Source organism: Psammomys obesus, unplaced genomic scaffold (genome assembly GCF_907164565.1).
Source record: "Psammomys obesus unplaced genomic scaffold, mPsaObe1.curated_primary_1811, whole genome shotgun sequence".
Lineage (NCBI taxonomy): Eukaryota > Metazoa > Chordata > Mammalia > Rodentia > Muridae > Psammomys > Psammomys obesus.
Window position 1 is genome coordinate 5,418,961 of NW_026593286.1, and position 17,471 is coordinate 5,436,431.

At 41.9% G+C, this 17,471-nt stretch overlaps 2 protein-coding genes and 1 pseudogene across 2 annotated transcripts in view; all 3 read right to left on the minus strand.

Moving 5' to 3' along the window:
• LOC129683769 (UDP-glucuronosyltransferase 1-6) overlaps nt 1-2,511 on the minus strand; it is a 64,314-nt gene extending 61,803 nt beyond the window's left edge. The window contains exon 1 of the mRNA XM_055616731.1: nt 1,601-2,511. Within this exon, the coding sequence (XP_055472706.1) occupies nt 1,601-2,440 (840 nt within the window). The 5' untranslated portion in view covers nt 2,441-2,511. The remainder of the gene's footprint in view (nt 1-1,600) is intronic.
• Nucleotides 2,512-6,311: 3,800 nt separating this feature from the next.
• On the minus strand, nt 6,312-8,842 carry LOC129683639 (UDP-glucuronosyltransferase 1A8-like). Its single transcript, XM_055616472.1, has 2 exons — nt 7,961-8,842; nt 6,312-6,332 (listed from the first exon to the last, which is right to left on the minus strand). The coding sequence occupies exons 1-2, from the start codon at nt 8,813-8,815 to the stop codon at nt 6,312-6,314; spliced, it is 876 nt and encodes a 291-aa protein (XP_055472447.1). The 5' UTR covers nt 8,816-8,842.
• A 7,544-nt stretch (nt 8,843-16,386) lies between these two features.
• LOC129683640 (UDP-glucuronosyltransferase 1A8-like) lies at nt 16,387-17,263 on the minus strand (annotated as a pseudogene).
• Nucleotides 17,264-17,471: the final 208 nt, after the last annotated feature.

The window sequence follows — 17,471 nt, forward strand, 5'->3', positions numbered from 1 at the left end:
AGAAAGAAAGAAAGAAAGAAAGAAAGAAAGAAAGAAAGAAAGAAAGATGCATTTCTGGAACTGGTCTCAAAGCAAAATGGATGCAACTTCTTCAGACTCCCACCAGAGCGTCTGCTTAAAAAGGACACGCTGCCCGTGCTTCTAAGGCACAGGAAGATGCTTAGCACTCCACCCTAACCCCTACCGCCCACACACCCATGCCACACACAGTGAAAAACTCTTTCCCCGCTGGGCACATCTACATCTGCACAGCTCCCGCACATTGTGAAAGAGGGGCCACAAAGACTGTAAGAGCCAGAATAGCAGGAAGTCTGCGTGAACCAATCTGTCCTGCATGAATGAAACTGGAACAATGGTAGCAACCGTGGACACACTAATGCAGAAGGGGGAAACTTTCACAAGGTCCCACCCTTAGGCAAAGGCTGTTACAGGCTACTGGGAGAGGGAGAGTTAGACTCTCCCCGGCATCAGTCCTTTAGTGATTGTTCAATACAAGTGTGGTCAGTCCTGAGACCATATACACACAAGCAACAAAAATAAACTCAGGAGGCCATGTTTGTATATTTGTGAAACACATACACACAGGAAACAATAATAATCAAAGAAGAAGAGGCTATCAATTTGAGAGTGGGGAAGGATGGGTGGGGTTGGAGAGAAGAAGGGAAGGGAATCATGATATAACTCTATTTTGTTTAAAAATGTAAAAAAAATGTTGATCAAAAAATATTATCACCAACATAACTGGTGAAAACATTTAGATATTTGAGATTCAGAAAAAAAAAAACATGTTGAAATCTAAAAATTTTTTAAAGAAAAAGTTATCATTTAAAGAAAAGGGGAAAGTTAACCAGTTTGGACTCCCATCAAATAAAAAATATGTAGATTAAAAGACAAATAGCAAAAAGAAACAACAAGAACAACAGAACAAAAAACATGTACCACAGCACCACATATTTAAAAGCCTGGGTGTTAATATTCCTGAGCCGGAGACAGGGTAATTGGTAACTTTGTTAAAGAAATAGGTGTGTAATTCACCACGGAGGAAATGCTAATGGCCCAGCCTTTCTTACGGAAACAGATGCCACAGACAGAGGCAGCGACACTAAAATTTTCGGGCTCCACTTAATGAAACTGCTGGACAAGCCCTGTGCTCCAGGGGCTCCGAATGCAGAAGAGACTAAAAACCTGTTGTCCAGACTGATCTTATTTTAAGAAAATAGTTCTGAATGTTTACAGCTACACAGTTTGTGAAGTAATTCCTCAAAACTGAGAAACACACAAGACTCTCCAGAGTGTTTTTTCTTTTTTTTTTTAAAGAGTTAGAGTACAGGAATGAACAAAATGAAGCTCTGTTTCTTACTGTGTCTCTCTGTTGCCAAAACCAATGCAGGTTGGTAATGATATATATGAGAATGTCAGTGGTACACAGTAAAATTTTTAAGTTGCACAATTGCACAATTATATGTAAGTGGTAAAAAATTTAGTCAAAGCAAAAGAACTGAAAATGACAAGTATAAATGACAAACCACAACTCAGCAAGGAATAACTTCACTGTCCAAAGCCAGGGCTCTCCTCATGTGCTAAAGAAGATAGAACATACCTTAGAAAGTGGCTTCCCCTGCTGGCAGTTGATCCCGCCAACATAGACCATGTTGGGCATCACAGGTCTGGGAAAGTCCAGCACAAAGTCAATGCGAAGCAACCAAATGGACACTGAGCTGAAGAGGTCTGTCATAGTCACTGGGGTCTGGAGAACTTCAGAGGCAATGTCTGTAGCAGTTTTGAAGAAATAGGGGCAAAATGCATACTCCTGCATGTAGGAGAGATAGTTCCACACTCTCTCCTTGAAAGTCATGGTGTCTGTGAATTTTAAGAGAAATCTTGGAACATAAGAAGGGGGACTGGGGCATTGGGCACCGTCTTCAAGGTAGTAGCAAAATATATTTCTTGCAAAGACCACAGATGGTAGTGAAAAGTACTTGGCAACAGTTAAGCCACACACATCGAAAGGATCCAGAAACACAGCATCAAAAGCACTCTGCTTCAAGTACTCCACTAACTCCTTGTTGTTAAACAAACTCCTACAGTGTGAATACAATAAGTCAAAGAAACCTTTGGCTGGATTTTTTAGGAGGGAATATACTTTTTCTTCTTGTTTTTTCCATTGAGAATCAATAAAAAACTTGAACTCGTGATTTAAGTCCTCCAAAGTATAAGAAAGTGAATATGTCTTCACTGTAAAATTCAGTGATTGTCCCAGTTGCCAGCTCACCTCTGGTTTGACTACCACCACCTCATGCCCTCTGCTGATGAGTTTCTCCACAACCATCTGCATGGTGAACCAGTGGCTCCCGTCCATGGGCACGACCAAGAGCCTGCCTGCCTGGGCAAAGCCAGAGGCCAACAGCAGACACACACACAGGGGAAGGGCAGGAGCCATGGGGGAAGCTCAGCCCAGGGCAATCCAGCTGCTGAGAATCTGAGCTCTTAGAACACAGGAAGTGTGAGTGAGAGAGAAGCCTGCCTGCTCAGGAGGGTGTGTACTTACACAACAATTCCGGAAAATAAATGATTTACTCCGGAGAACAGTAATAATATGAGCAAACATTGTTAAGGGACGTACTCGATTGTTTTCCAGATAAGAAGGGCTTGTGATTTTTTTCTTGGGCAGAACCACGCAATGTGAGTTTAGAAGTAGTTATTAAGAAATATAGTTGACCCTAAGGAGTCCAAAGGTGTTTGTTTGTTTGTTTGTTTGTTTGTTTGTTTGTTTGTTTTTAAATGAAGCAAGTTTCAAAGAATCTTACATTTCCAGAATTGGTCTCAAAGCAAAATCTAGACACTTTCTTTCGGCCACTAGACTGCGTCTCAAAGGGATTTTCTGCCTTTGCTTCCCAAGCCTAAGGGGAGAGGGTCCTGAGCCTGACCCCGTGGCAGACAGTGAAAGAACTCTGACCCATGAGTGATACCGCTGCTCTTGGTGCACGTGCAGTAAGATTCTTGTTCCACTTCCAAACATTATGTGTCCTCTGAATTGCCGACACAAGCTTGGCAAACATTCGCACAGAGCACGCCAGGGACTTAAGAAAGGGTGATTGTCATCCCCATTACATCCCTCCTGATGGGTTTGATGCCATAGACAGTCAGTCACATAGTCTCTGGAGCAGCAGAGAGTTCTGCTGTGATTCCACTCAGTTGCCCAGGGACCTTCCCCACACATCTACAGCTTTGTCTCCGGTGTCATTCCTGCGTCTGTGGGGCTGTTTCCACCTTGTGGCTACTGTCAACAGTGCTGCCACCAACATGACATACAGGCTCTTAGCAACTGATTTCAAGTCCTTCACCTAAGATTAACGCTGCTAACTCATAAGGAAATGCTAGCATTCACTGTTGAGAAACCACCAGACAGCTCTACACGGGGCTGTATCACTTTAATTTCCCACCAGGCCTGCATTGTTACTGTCTAGTCTCCATGGTAGTGTGGATGGTACCTTGTAGTTTCTGCTTGCATTTTTGTAACCACTCCCATATCCTGCCTGATCTTGCCAGGACAAGAAAGCAACAATTTTGAATGTCCTAACACTGGAGTCTCTAATTTTCAGAAACAACATTATCTCAGTTTCCTATGAATTGGTTGAAAATCTCTCACTCACCAAATATACCCAGTAGGCCAAAAAAAAAAAAAAAAAAAAAAACCTAACCTATTATAAAGCCTTTTACTTTCTGCACAGCATCTCTAGAAGTTTGTTGAGCTATTATAGACTGTGGGTCTGGTAATTTTGGTATGTGATGTTTCTATTTATTTGCGAGGGTTTTTGTCTGTGTTTTTGTTTGTTTTGTTTTGGAGACAGGGTTTCTCTGTGTAGCCCTGGCTGTCCTGGAACTCTCTCTGTAGAACAGGCTAGCCTTGAACCCATAAAGATCTGCCTGCCTCTGCCTCCAGAGTTCTGGGATTAAAAGCGAGCGCCACCTCTGTCTGTAGTATTTGCAAGTATTTTTAAGTAATAAAGTTGATTTAAATTTTTTAAAGTCAGGTGTATCGCAGGTTACTCTCTGCGTACTGTGCACGTGTGCTTTGTCTCCATGTATGCAGTGTAAGAACGCTGCGGGTTTGGAGTCACTGTGTAAGCTGCTATGTGCTTGTTGAGAATTAAACCTGGCTCTTCTGAAAATCAGGTGATAGTCTCAACCACCAAGTCATACCTCCAGCCCCATAAGTTTTAAATGATCATGAGGGTGAGGAAAGTTTGTTATTCTTTCAATTATTTTAATATTAAATACATTTTAAGTTCTGATAAGAGTTTGAAGACTATATTGTTTAATGAATGCATGTTATTTACTTGATAAAGTGCTATATACATTTTACACAAATAAATTCAAGCGTGCATCTGTATATTTTATCCTATTATTCTTTGAAATATAAACAAAGTCTTTTGAAATGCTGAGTGAGCCAGAATGCAAATACTCAGGCCAACTGTTATAAAACATATACAGAGAAAGAAATGGAGTGTTCAACCTGAACTCACTTGAATTCTAAATTAAACAGCTCAGAGCAGCAGCACATTCCAAAGTTTTAAGGGATGTCTTAGTTAGGGTTTCTGTTGCTAAGATTAAAAAAAAAAAAAAATGACCAAAAGAAACTTGGAAAGGAAAGAATTTATTTCAGCTTTCCATTCTCAGGTCATACTACCTCTCTGTGGGAAGGCAGGGCAGAAACTCCAGGGTAAGAACCTGGAGGCAGGAGCTGATGCAGAGGCCATGGATGAACGCATGGATGATGGCTTGCTCAGCTCCTTTCTTACACAACCCAGAACCACCTGTCCAGAATTGGCTCTGCCTCTCATGGCCTTTACACTCCCAGATCAAGCATTAGTTAAGAAAATACTGTAATCCCAGCACTTGGGGAAGCCAAGGCAGGCAGGTCCCTGTGAGTTCAAGGCCAGCCTGGTCTACAAAGTGAGTCCAAGATAGCCAAGGCTAAACAGAGAAACCCTGTCTCAAAAAAAAAAAAAAATGAAGAAGAAAGAAAGAAAGAAAGAAAGAAAGAAAGAAAGAAAGGAAGGAAGGAAGGAAGGAAGGAAGGAAGGAAGGAAGGAAGGAAGGAGAGAAGAGAAAGAAAAGGCAGGGCAGCACAGGCTTGCCAACAGGCCTGGTGTAGGGAAGTAGTTCCTCAATCGTGGTTCCCTTTTCTCAGATAGCTCCAACTGGTATCAAGTTGGTAAAACCAACCAGGACAAGGGTACATAGTCAAAAAAGAAAAACTGTATAATAATGGCCTGTGATATGTATAGTGTATCTGATAACTCTTATAAACTACTTAAGAAACTTAATAACATGGCCAGAGAAAACATAAAATAACAAAGGTATATTTTAACTACCAATAACTACTTCAAAACCCAAATAAACTAAGCTGTACACCATAGCTTTAAAATAACACAAGCCTAAAGATACCTTTTTCATTATGAACACAAAATTTGCCCATAACATACAATTTTTAAGTACAAAATTGTATTGCTGGAATAAAATAAAATCTAAATATGTAAAATAGAATGCAGCTTCCTGGCTAAGAAGACAGTATCAACAACATACCAGCATTTCCTCGATTAACGAAAACAGTTAATGTTATTCACACAGCCCTGATATTTGTTTTGATTTGTAGAGCTCAACAAAATAATTTTCCAGGATCTCTTTTTCATTACAAGCACCTGTGTACCTGTACGCACGTGTCGCAGGCGTGGGAGGTCCCACAGAGGCCAGAATCAGGTATTAGACACCTGGAGCTGAAGTGAGAGGTGGTTGAGAGCAGCCTGACACGGAGCTGCGAGCCAAACCTGGGTTCTTTCAAAGGCTGCAACAGCTTCCGCTGCTGAGCTGTCTCTCCAGCCTCAACAAGACTATTTTTAAGTTTTAAGGGAGAATATATTACGGGACTCACCAACACAATTTGGAAGCCGGCAACCATGGGACTCACACTACCAAACACGCTAAAGCCTAACCCAGAAGCAACCAGCTAAAATACAGTGCGGCATGTGAGTGTGGCCAAATGAGAGGCTGAAAGCAGACGGAAACAAACGTGGAGAATTAAGGCCTGATAAAGACGCACTGCGAGTCCACCCATGAACCATGAGCTATCACTCAAGTGATGTTAGTGGAGTCGGCACGCGTCGACAGCTACGTTCGAACGCCTGCACCGTGTGGGGCCAGGTTCTCAGAAGAGTGCAGCCGGCCCTACGGGCATCACAACACTCACACAGGAGACGGTGTAAACACTCTGATATTTGGGGTTTGGAAACAGCAATATATGTTGAAATCTAGGAAGTTTTAAAGTTCACCTAGAAAGCAAAGAGAAAAGTTAACCAATTTGGAAGCCGGAAAATAAAAACCAAGTCAATTAAAAAATGAACAGCCAAAGAGCCAGAGAGGTGTCTCAGGGATTAGAAGAAATGGCTGCTTTTTCAGAGGACCCAGTTTCAAAGAACAGCACTCACACTGAGCCTCACAGCTCCCTGCAACTCTAGTTCCAGGGTATCCAGTGCCCTCTTTCTGGTTTCTATGTGTGCTACGTGCAGGTGGTATACATACATGAAGACAAAACACATTACACATAAAAACTGAAAGATAAACAGCTAAGAAAAAAGTGCAGCACGTATTTGAAGGGCTAAGTGTTGCTATTCCCGAACTCTAGAGGCTAGCAGCAAATGGAAAGATTGCTGAAAGGGTGTCAATGTGTAATTCACTGAGGAGGAAATACGCAAATGGCCCAACCACTTACTGAAACAGCTAGTGAACACTGTAGCACCTGCTCAGGATGTTTCATCACCAACGTTACAAAAACTTTAAAAGATGGACAACATCCAGAGGAGAAGAGGGCATGAAAAATGAGTTGACATACAGTTGAACAAATGGTGAAGTTGCCCAAAGTTTTGAAAGCAATTAACCAAATGCACTAAAATGTTGTGTGTGCATAGCTTTACCATAGGCACTCTGCTCCTGAGGCTCTGTGCTGCTGAGATAATAGCAGGGTTAGGAAATGCTCTGTGTTTAAGGAAGGACTTAAGAGCCAGGCAGTGCTGGCACACACCGTTAGTCAAGAGGCAGAGGCAGAAGGATTTGTGAGTTTGAAGTCAGCCTGGTCTACAGAGTGAGTTCCAGGACAGCCAGAGCTACACATAGAAACACTACATGAAAGAGAGCAAGGGGAAAGGAGGGGGAGACACACACACACACACACACACACACACACACACAGAGAGAGAGAGAGAGGAGACTAATGATAAGTAGTCTAGTCTGAGATTAAATGTCTGTCAGTATTTGTGGGTTAGAAAGACAGAGGCACATTTAAGACAACATGCTTGTCATGTGAAGATATGTAAAGAACTGGAGAAGATGGAGTAGGGATAGATTTGGTCAAAATACATTGTATACATGTATGAGATTCTCAAAAAATCAAAAACTAACTTTTAAAAGACTATGGAAAGGTTACTGCTGTGATGACTATCACTTTCTGGAAGGTGAAGAATAGGTGAAGAAACTTATGTCTAGGCTGACACTAGACCTCATTTAAGAAAATAATTCTGAGTGTTTACAACTACACATACTATTTGTGAATTAATTCCCTGAAACTGAGAAGCACACAAAACTCCTCAGAGCATTTTTAAGAAGGTGGTAGAGTACAGGAATGAGCAAAGTCAAGTATCATGTCTTACCATGTTTCTCTCTCTATTTCAAAAACAGTAATAAATGCAGCCTGGTGGTTATAAGAATGTCAGTGGCATACACGAATATCAACAAGCAAGATTTATAAGTTGCACTATTATGTGTATAAGAGTAAATGGTCGAAAGATATGGAGCAAAAGAACTGAAAATGACGAGTATCAATGACAAACCACAGCTCAGCAAGGAATAACTTCACTGTCCAAAGACAGGGCTCTCCTCATGTGCTAAAGAAGATAGAACATACCTTAGAAAGTGGCTTCCTCTGCTGGCAATTGATTCCGCCAACATAGACCATGTTGGGCATCACAGGTCTGGGAAAGTCCAGCACAAAGTCAGTGCGAAACAACCAAATGGACACTGAGCTAAAGAGGTCTCTCATAGTCACTGGGGTCTGGAGAACTTCAGAGGCAATGTCTGTAGCAGTTTTGAAGAAATAGGGGCAAAATGCACGCTCCTTCATGTGGGAGAGATAGTTCCACACTCTCTCCTTGAAAGTCATGGTGTCTGTGAATTTTAAGAAAAATCTTGGAACATAAGAAGGGGGACTGGGGCACTGGGCACCATCTTCAAGGTAGTGGCAAAATATTCCCCCGCTGAAGACCACAGATGGGAGTGAAAAGTACTTGGCAACAGTTAAGCCACACACATCGAAAGGATCCAGAAACACAGCATCAAAAGCACTCTGCTTCAAGTACTCCACTAACTCCTTGTCGTTAAACAAACTCCTACAGTGTGAAAATAATAAGTCAAAGAAACCTTTGCCTGAATTCTTTAGTAGAGAAAACATTCCTACTTCTTGAGTTTTCCATTGAGTTTGAGCAAAAAAATTGAAGTGGTGGTTCAAATCTTCCAGAGTGTAAGAAACAGAGTAAGTTTTCACTGTAAAATTCAGTGATTTTCCCAGTTGCCAGCTCACCTCTGGTTTGACTACCACCACCTCGTGCCCTCTGTGGCTGAGTTTCTCCACAATCGTCTGCATGGTGAACCAGTGGCTCCCGTCCATGGGCATGACCAAGAGCCTGCCTGCCTGGGCAAAGCCAGAGGCCAACAGCAGACACACACACAGAGGAAGGGAGGCTGGAAGCTCTGCAGGGGCCATGGGGGAAGCTCAGCCCAGGGCAATCCAGGAGCTTCAACTCAGTGCTCTTCTAATTTTGAGAAGAGGAGAACTGTGGGAGCTAGGATACCTCCCCCACCCCCAGAGGAGGATGTGTACTCACATTCATTAAGAAAGTACACTCGCTGACAGTGACTAACTTTTGAGAACAATAACAATGGAGCCATTATTGAGATGCCTATTTGTTTTCCAGATAAGAAGAGACTATGATCTTTCTCTTGGGCAGAATCAGACAATGTGAGTTTAGAAGTAGTTATGAAGAAATATACTTGACCTTACGGAGTCCAAAAGTTTTCACAAGAGGAAGCAAGTGTCAAAGAATATTATATTTCTATAATGGGTATCAGAGAAAAATCTGGACACTTTCTTTCAACTACTAGACTGTCCCAAAGGGACTTTCTGCCTCTGCTTTCAAGGCCTATAGTGAGGGTCCAGGAGTCTCGCCCCGCTGACAGACAGTGAAAGAACTCTGCCAGATGAGCCATGCTGCTGGTCTTGGGGCTTGTGCAGTAGGATTCTTGTTCCACAACTCCCTAAATGCAACGATGTTGTGGACCACTCCAGGGATTTGACGTCATATGACTGCCATCTCTGTCTCATTTCCCCTTCTTACGTCCAATGCACTGGACAATCACATGTTCCAAAGAGATGGTGAGAGCGCTTCTGTGGGTTTCACCAAAGGATCCATGTAATGTCTCCCACTCCCTTGAGCACTCCTTGCAGTGAGGGCGTATGATTTCCTTGTGTATTCACCCTATTTGCACACTACCCTCACTTTGGCTTCTTCTGGGATGAACAAAAAGAGTTTTTATTTAGACTCAGTTGAGTTATGCAGGTTTTCTATATGCTTTCATGGGTAGCCCAGTAGCATATGTCAGGTAATACACTGAAGCTCATCTAGCAAGAAGCATTACAGCCAGCCTGGGGTGTATTCCTTGTTAGTACAACAACATGGTTCCTTTTTTTCTTTTTTTTTTACCTCAAATGTCACTGTTAATAAATACAGATTTAGTCACCTATTTACCTTGGTGACTAGGGAACACTCAGGTGATCATCTTCAAAGACTTAATAGACCCTGTCTCAAAACAAAACCAAGTGAAAAAAAAAGTGGCTAGGATGAAATCTGTGTGATTCTGATATGGGAAGATTCAGGCTCCCACAGAAAAAATAAAAGAACAACTCTCCAGGACCTCATCTCAAAACCTTAACAATGGAAAACAAGCCCAGGAAGCCTGTGCGGGTCACAGAGCTTAATGAAGCTCAAATAAGAAAGAAAGAACAATTGTCTTTTTCAGATCATGCCACCCAACCCCTGTTCCCAAATCACAGCAATGACGATAAAGGAGAACATTTACCCTGAATATGGACTTGCTGGCAGAGAAATTAGCTGGCATTCATAATACAAAGCCCTTAGTGTTTTCAGAAAACTAGGACTGCTCTAAAGATATTTCTGGGCGGTTGGGGAGTCACTAGGAGAAAGGACTGGTCACGCCACATGGGGAGAAGCAGAATCAACGAAAGGAAACTAAGGTCATCCTTAGCTGTACAGGGATCACCATGGCACCTTAGTTTCCCTGTTGGCTCTGGACCGTGTCCAGAGATAACAGCTAAATCCTAGCCCAGCTACAAAAGCAGCCAGGTTAACTTTCATAGGCATGGGAAGACATCCGAGCCAGCAGCATTTATTACACTTCCGTGTTCCTAACTCATCCCAGAGTAGAGTCCGACTTCCCCGGAGAGACAAGGAGCTGCATTCCTGTCCCCTTAAGAGTGTTGGGGCTGGCTGTGGTGGCTCTTCACAATTGGCAGCTTGATCGTATCTTGAACCATCTAAAAACTAAGCTGCTGGCCATACCTGTAAGGGCTTTTCTTGATCAGGTTTAGAATGGGAAGAATGATCCACCTTGAATGAGATAGCACCTTCTAGTGGTAGGTAAAAGGAGTTCCAAGGGAAATATTTTTCTTTTTGTCTCATTGCCTTTATGTCCCACTGAGCACTTATTTATCCTGTTGCTGCCACTTCTACTACCTTCCTTTCCTTCTATCAGAGCTCTGATTCGCTGGGCTTCCATCAGGGACTGAAGGCCAGTGGCTCACCAGGGATCCTCTAGGATTTCAATGGAACTCTAAGACTTTTTAGGTGTACAGCCTCGTGGATTGAGCGTAACCAAGTTCTCAGGCGCTCCAGTGTGAAGCCATGATTAGACTGCCTGGACTCTAGCCATCACAATGCCTGGGCGGCAGCTGCGCCTGATAACATACCCCAGCAGGTACGCATTCATCAGCAAAATCCACCAGCCGCACTACCCAAGCATAAGCAAAGGCAGCAAGCACCTTAGTCAACTAGGAAGCTCCCAAGAAACTCTCGTACTCAGGCCCTTCCAGAGTTACAGGCTGGAATAAATGGCTATGGTCTGTTCCTACCCAAGGATACGTGTCAAGAAGAGTTCAAAGCATAAGTTTGACATTTCAACACAAAGATATTATCAATATTATAAAGAATCAAGGACCAGTGACATACTTAAGAGAAATTAATAAAGTTGTAATGGGGGGCACTAGAAAAATTGAGATCCATGTAATTACTGAGAAAGAGTTTAGAATATGAGTCATAAAAATGTTCAATGAACTATCAGAATATAGGAAGTAAATTTTAATGACCATAAGCAAAAACACAGAAGTTGAACAACAGACAATAAAAAGTCAGATAAAGGCAAACTGAAAAAGCACAAAGCTTCAAGAGCAGATTCGACCAAGCAGAAGGATCAGCAAACTGGACAGAGTAATTGGAGCTGTCCACACACAGAGCAAAAGGGAGGAGGCAACTCTACAGGAGAGACAGGACACCCCCAAGAGGCCAGGCTGGCATATATATGAAGGCAGTTAAAGAAAGAAAAGGAAACATGAAACTGATTTTCACCTGAAACGAATACACCAAGACACACTCTGAGCTACTAAAAAATTGAAGATAGTGAACAATCCTGAGAACGATAAGGGGTAATGTAGTGGTTTGAATAAGAATAGTGCCCCTAGGCTCATGTATTTGATTGCTTCATCAACAGGAAGTAGCACTATTTGAGAAGGATTAGAGGTGTGCCCTTGTTGAGGGCAGTATGTCACTAGAGGTGGTTTTTGAGGTTTTTAAAAAGCCCTGCTAGGCCCAGTCTCCCTCTCTTTGTCTCTCTCTGTCTCTGTCTCTGTCTCTCTCTCTCTCTCAGGATGTAGCTCACAACTATTCCTTCAACACCCTGCCTGCCATGTCTGCTTGCCATGCCCCTCTGCCACGGTGATAATGGACTCCTGAAACTATAAGAGTTGCCTTGGTCATGGTACCTCTTCACAGCAATAGAACGGTGACTAGGACAGATAGGAAACAAACCACATACAGAAGAATACGAATGCTACTCATTGGCAGCAGGGGTCTCAGGACATTTCCCACAGCCCGGAAGAAAAGAGAATGATGTATTCAAGGTGTTGCAAGGTGTGTGAAGAGGCAGGGGATACTAGTCAAAAATATTTTATTAGCAAATTTGTTTTTTGAAAGTGAGTGAGAGGCAAGGTGTACTCGCATAAGCCTGTAACTCCAGCACTCAAATTTTAGCTCAACCTAGGCTACAAAGATCTGGTTTGAAGAACAAAACCAAACCAAAACAATGAATGATGAAGAAGAAAACTGACATAAACAAATGCTTAGCAAATTCACCACCAGAGCTAATAGACAGGCCTTAATTTCCTTTAACCTGAGAAGGCCACCAACTGATTACAACACATCACAAATCCTAACGGCAAAAGCAAAAATGTCTGCCTTCACAACACTCTAGACCTGTCAAGATGGAGTGGACAGCAGATTTACTCCTCCTATTAGGGATAAACTATGAAGCTATGAATAATATGTGCCTACAATATACTGGAAATTAAACACATCACAAAATACTCAAATTCAGATCTAAAACATGAAGTGTGATATGGGTTAAACCAGTCAAAACTAAATGTCCCATGGAAGCCTTGGAGTACTCTTTCATAGACGTGCAACAAACGTTAGCAAATTTCACAGTACGCTACTGCATAAAACTGCCAAAGCAAAACAAAGGCAGTAAAAAATGGAGCAATGAAGGTTTTGCCTCCACAATTAGAAACCAACAAACAGGATGGCAGTAACATTGTACCTGTCCAGAATTGCCTTGGGGACCATTGTGGGCTGTGCCGCACCTGAGCTTGCGGTCTTGGGTGCTATGAAAAAGCAGGCTGAGCAAGCCATGAGGAGCAAAGCTGTAAGTAGTACCCTTCCATGGTCTCTGCATCCGCTCCTGCCTCCAGGTTTCTGTCTTGAGTTCCTGCCCTGACTTCCTTGATGAGGTAAACTGAGATAAACTCTTTCCTTCTCAGATTGCTTTTGGTTGTAGTGTTTTATCGCAGGAATAGAGACAGTATCTATATCACAAACATGAAATTTTTTCCCTAAGATCTCAAAAAACAATGCTCATTCTTCCCATTTTTTTTTTGGGCAATATAATATTAGAAGCTGTTGTCAAATATACCAGGCAAGAGAAAGAAGTACAGCATCCACATAGAAATGGTCAGTGTTTGTTGACTTCGTAATGTAGAAATCCCCACAGAGTCACCACAGAAAAGAAAACATGATAGAACCAGTGAATAATGACAATGCAGTAACAATGCACAACACTACGTCACTAACTATGAGTAGTATCTCTTCACACTACCTACCAATTACATGAAAAAAAAAATTTCACAGAAAATTCCATTTATAGTAATTACCCTTCAAAGAAGATACTTAGTAATAATTTTAACCAAAGAAACAAAAGGTCTACACATTTAAAATTATAAAACAGTAAGAAAGCTTGAAGGGGATATAAAGATGAAAACAAAAAGAGATAGCCTGTGTTTTGGATTAGATGAATTGATGCTCTTATAGTGTCCATAATACTCAAGTGGTCTACAGACTCAGTGTGTCGCCTCTAAACACACCAGTGGCTTTCTTCACAGAAACAAAACAACAATCCATATATTTGTTTTAACCACAAAAGAGCCCATGGGTCCGGTGTAACCATGGGCAACACGAACAAGAACAAAGATGGAAGCACCAAACTGGACAACATCAAACAATACAACAATAAGTTGTAATTTTGGGCAATTACTTCCATTTCATCGAATGCAAATAGGTGTCCTAATTTCTCTGTTCTGCATGCAAGCACTTAGGATAACTGAGGGCATGGTTCTCAGCCAATATATGTTATGTTTCGTTATATCTAATCCACAAGGGAACAATTCACCTGTCTTAATACAGTTGTCTGTGGGAAGTACCAAACATAAGAAGAGCAACATCTGTTTAGTCCATTCTGAAGAGGCCTGGATGTGTGGTTACTCCCGCTAATACTGTGGAGGTGGAAAACGGTTGTGCTATACAATGCACTCTGTCCACTCCACCAGGGCTACTAGAGGTTCCTTGCTGTGTAGCAGACAGTTTTCACATGTAAGACAATTTCATCTGGATAACAGTTATTTGTGCCGGGAGCTTCCTACAGGTATGTTAGTTTCAAAGATGGGTGATGTAGGGAGTCAGTATAGGATGGCTGCAGAAGCCATGTTCTCAAACTCTGTATTTAACTACCTTCAAACATACCTTAAGTCACTCTACTGACTCTTTCAACCCTAACTTAATTATACTACACACTGTGGAAATCTCAGTGTTCTTAACTGACACTAAAAGCCCATGGAAATAGAATTGAATAATGAAGGAGTTCAGACATTTCTGAACTCTGTCCACATTTCCATAGATCTTGTCCTGCAAGTCCCTTTGGATTCATCATAGAAATACCAGTCTGGTGGCCCCAGAATCCAACTAAAAGCAAGAGCCTCCTGAGGACAAACTCTTAGGCACAGCCCTCTACGCCAATCCATTTGCAAATGCATCCAGCAAATGTGTTCCAAGTTCCAGGCAAGTTCTGGAAAAGTTGTGTTTTTCCTGCACTAGGGAGCTAAAACATGAGGTATAGACAGGTATAGATTAGTGGATGAATTCATTTAGCTATGATTATGACACAAATGTTAAACTATGTCTCCAGACATCATGAGATATCAGGCTTGAAGGGGTGGCCTTGAAAAGCGGGTGGTCATGAAAAGCTTCCTAATGGTATATCACTAGAACTGAATCAAAATAATGAGTGGTTGGGGGGGGAGGTGCTTGGGAGAGGAAGAGGATTTAAGAGAGAAAATTGTAATCAGAAAGACCCCAAAGAAGAATGGAATGGAATGACTTGAGAGACTGGAAGAAGAGACTGAAACACAGAGGTACAGGGATAAGCAGGAGAGGCAGGCAGCATCTGGATGTCCAGGCAATACATCAAGAATGTGTTGGTTCCCCTTCACCATGCTGAGAGTTCAGAGGCTAAAACTTGCCCAATGTGACTCATGCCCAGTGCTCTGTGTCCTCATTCAGTACTACTGAGTAGGAAAACAGAAAACACACTTGGTGATGTTCTTCGTTATCAAATCAATCTCACTATCATTAAAAATGATTTGAAGGTTGGAAGGAGGAATTGATTAGAAGGCAACTGTGACAACTGTTACATAAGCCAATAGTGGAGGAAAGAGAATGGACTCTACTCTTGAAATATTTTGTTTTTAAAGAAAAGAACCTTGTTTATAATAAGGATTTTTTCACCCTCAAAATCAACAAAACCTTGAAAGCTGTACATCTGTAACAGAAGAGGACATGGAAAAAAGAGAACTCTCACATACAGCTGACCAAATGGTGAAGCTACTTGAAGTTTTGAAAGCAGTCAACCAACTACACTAAAATATGGTGTGTGCATAGCTAGACCCTGTCACTCTGCTCTGAGTCTCTGTGCTGCTGAGATAATAGCAGGATTAGGAAGTGCTCTGTGTTTAAGGAACTCGGATGATTATTCCACTCTGGAACCAAATGTCTATCAGTATTGGTTGGTTAAAAAGACAAAGGTACATCTAAAACAACACGTTGGTGGTGCAAGGGTATGAGGAGTTGGAGAGAATGGAGTGTGGAGGGGTAAAGTAAATTGTAAGATCAAAGTAAATTGTATGTATGTATGAGACTCTCAAACACAAAGCCAAAAGTCTGTTTTAAAAGAGGACATGGTAAGTTTACTACTGAGATGTAAAGACAGCTATCAATTACTGGAAAGTAGAAAATGAAGAAGCACCTGATGTCAGGACCAATGCTAGTTTTTACTTTAATGAAATTGTTGTAAGAATTTATATTATCATACATATTATTTATAAAATAACTTCCCCAAAACTGATAAATGTAAAACATCTCAGAGCATTTGTCAACAGGATAGGGCATGAGAACAGCAAAAAGAAAAGTTTCACTTCTTACTTTTTTTCACTATTTTCCCAAAAACAATACAAAAATGCACCTTGGTGATTATATGCTAGAATATCAAGAAAACACAAATACACATCAACAAGCACAGATTTCTAGAACACAGTAATGGTACAAGACCCAGAAGAAACCCCAAACAACTCACAGATCAGTAAGCAAAGCGTTTATTAACAGTTTAAGACCAGCTTATTCTTCCTGTCATGCAGGAGTAAGACCACTCCTTGGCCAATGTCTTTCCCTGTCAGCAGTTGATTCCTCTGATGAAGATAATGTTGGGCATCACAGATCTGGGATAGTCCAAAACAAAGTCTGTGCATGGCGATCAAATGGGTATGAGATCACACGCTGCAGTGGGTGTTTGGAGAATCTCGGGGGCAAATTCTATTGATGTGTTGTTTGTTTGTTTGTTTGTTTGTTTGTTTGTTTTTAATATAAGGGCAAAATAAATGCTTCCCTAAGTTGACAAATTGGTTGGATAGTCTTTCATTGAAAGTCATGGCATCATAAAAGCGTGAGGGAAGCCTGGGGATGTAAGAAAGGGGACTGAGGCACACACACCTTCTACAAGGTAGTGGTAAAATACTACTCTGGTGAAGACTGCAGATGGGAGCAAAAGTGCTTAGCAGCAGTTAGGCCACAAGCATGGAAAGGATCCAGAAACACAGCATCAAAATCACTCTGCTTCAATTACCCCACTAACTTCCTGCCATTAACAAACTTCTACAGTGTGAAAATAACAATTTGGAAAAAAAAAAAAAAAAAACACAAGAGTTGATGAAACTAGTAGGAAAGAAAAGAGCCTTTGTTTCCAAGTTCTTCACTGGGTATCAGGAAAAATCTTAAACCTGTGGTCCAGATCCTCCAGAGTATGAGGATGTGGGTATTTCTTCATGGTAAAATTCAGGGATTGTCCCAGTTGCCAACTCACCTCTCACACCCCTGTCACTACCTAACGCCCTCTGTCTCTCCACAACCATCTTCATGGTGAACCAATGGCTCCCGTCCATGGGCACCACCAGCGGCCTGCCTACCTGCCTGGGCAAAGCCAGAGGCCAGCAGACACATACACGGAAGAAGAGAGGGCATCAAAACTGCAAAGGCTATGGGGGAAGTGCAGCAGAGCCAGCCAGCTGCCAGGACTCCAGGCGTATCCAACAAGGAAGGTGGAATTCCTACAGACAAGAGAAAAACCAGTGCCAGTGAAGGCCGTGTGGTCATACACTCATTAAGGAAATGATAATCAGTGCTTTACTCAAACAA

Excerpts from the sequence above, each read along its gene's own strand:
- LOC129683639 (XM_055616472.1), bottom strand. The coding sequence starts at position 8,815 with ATGGCCCCTGCAGAGCTTCCAGCCTCCCTTCCTCTGTGTGTGTGTCTG. Across the intron at positions 6,333-7,960 it reads AGAGGAAGCCACTTTCTAAG|GTGAACTTTAAAACTTCCTA; the intron begins GTATGTTCTATC and ends TTTGCTTTCTAG.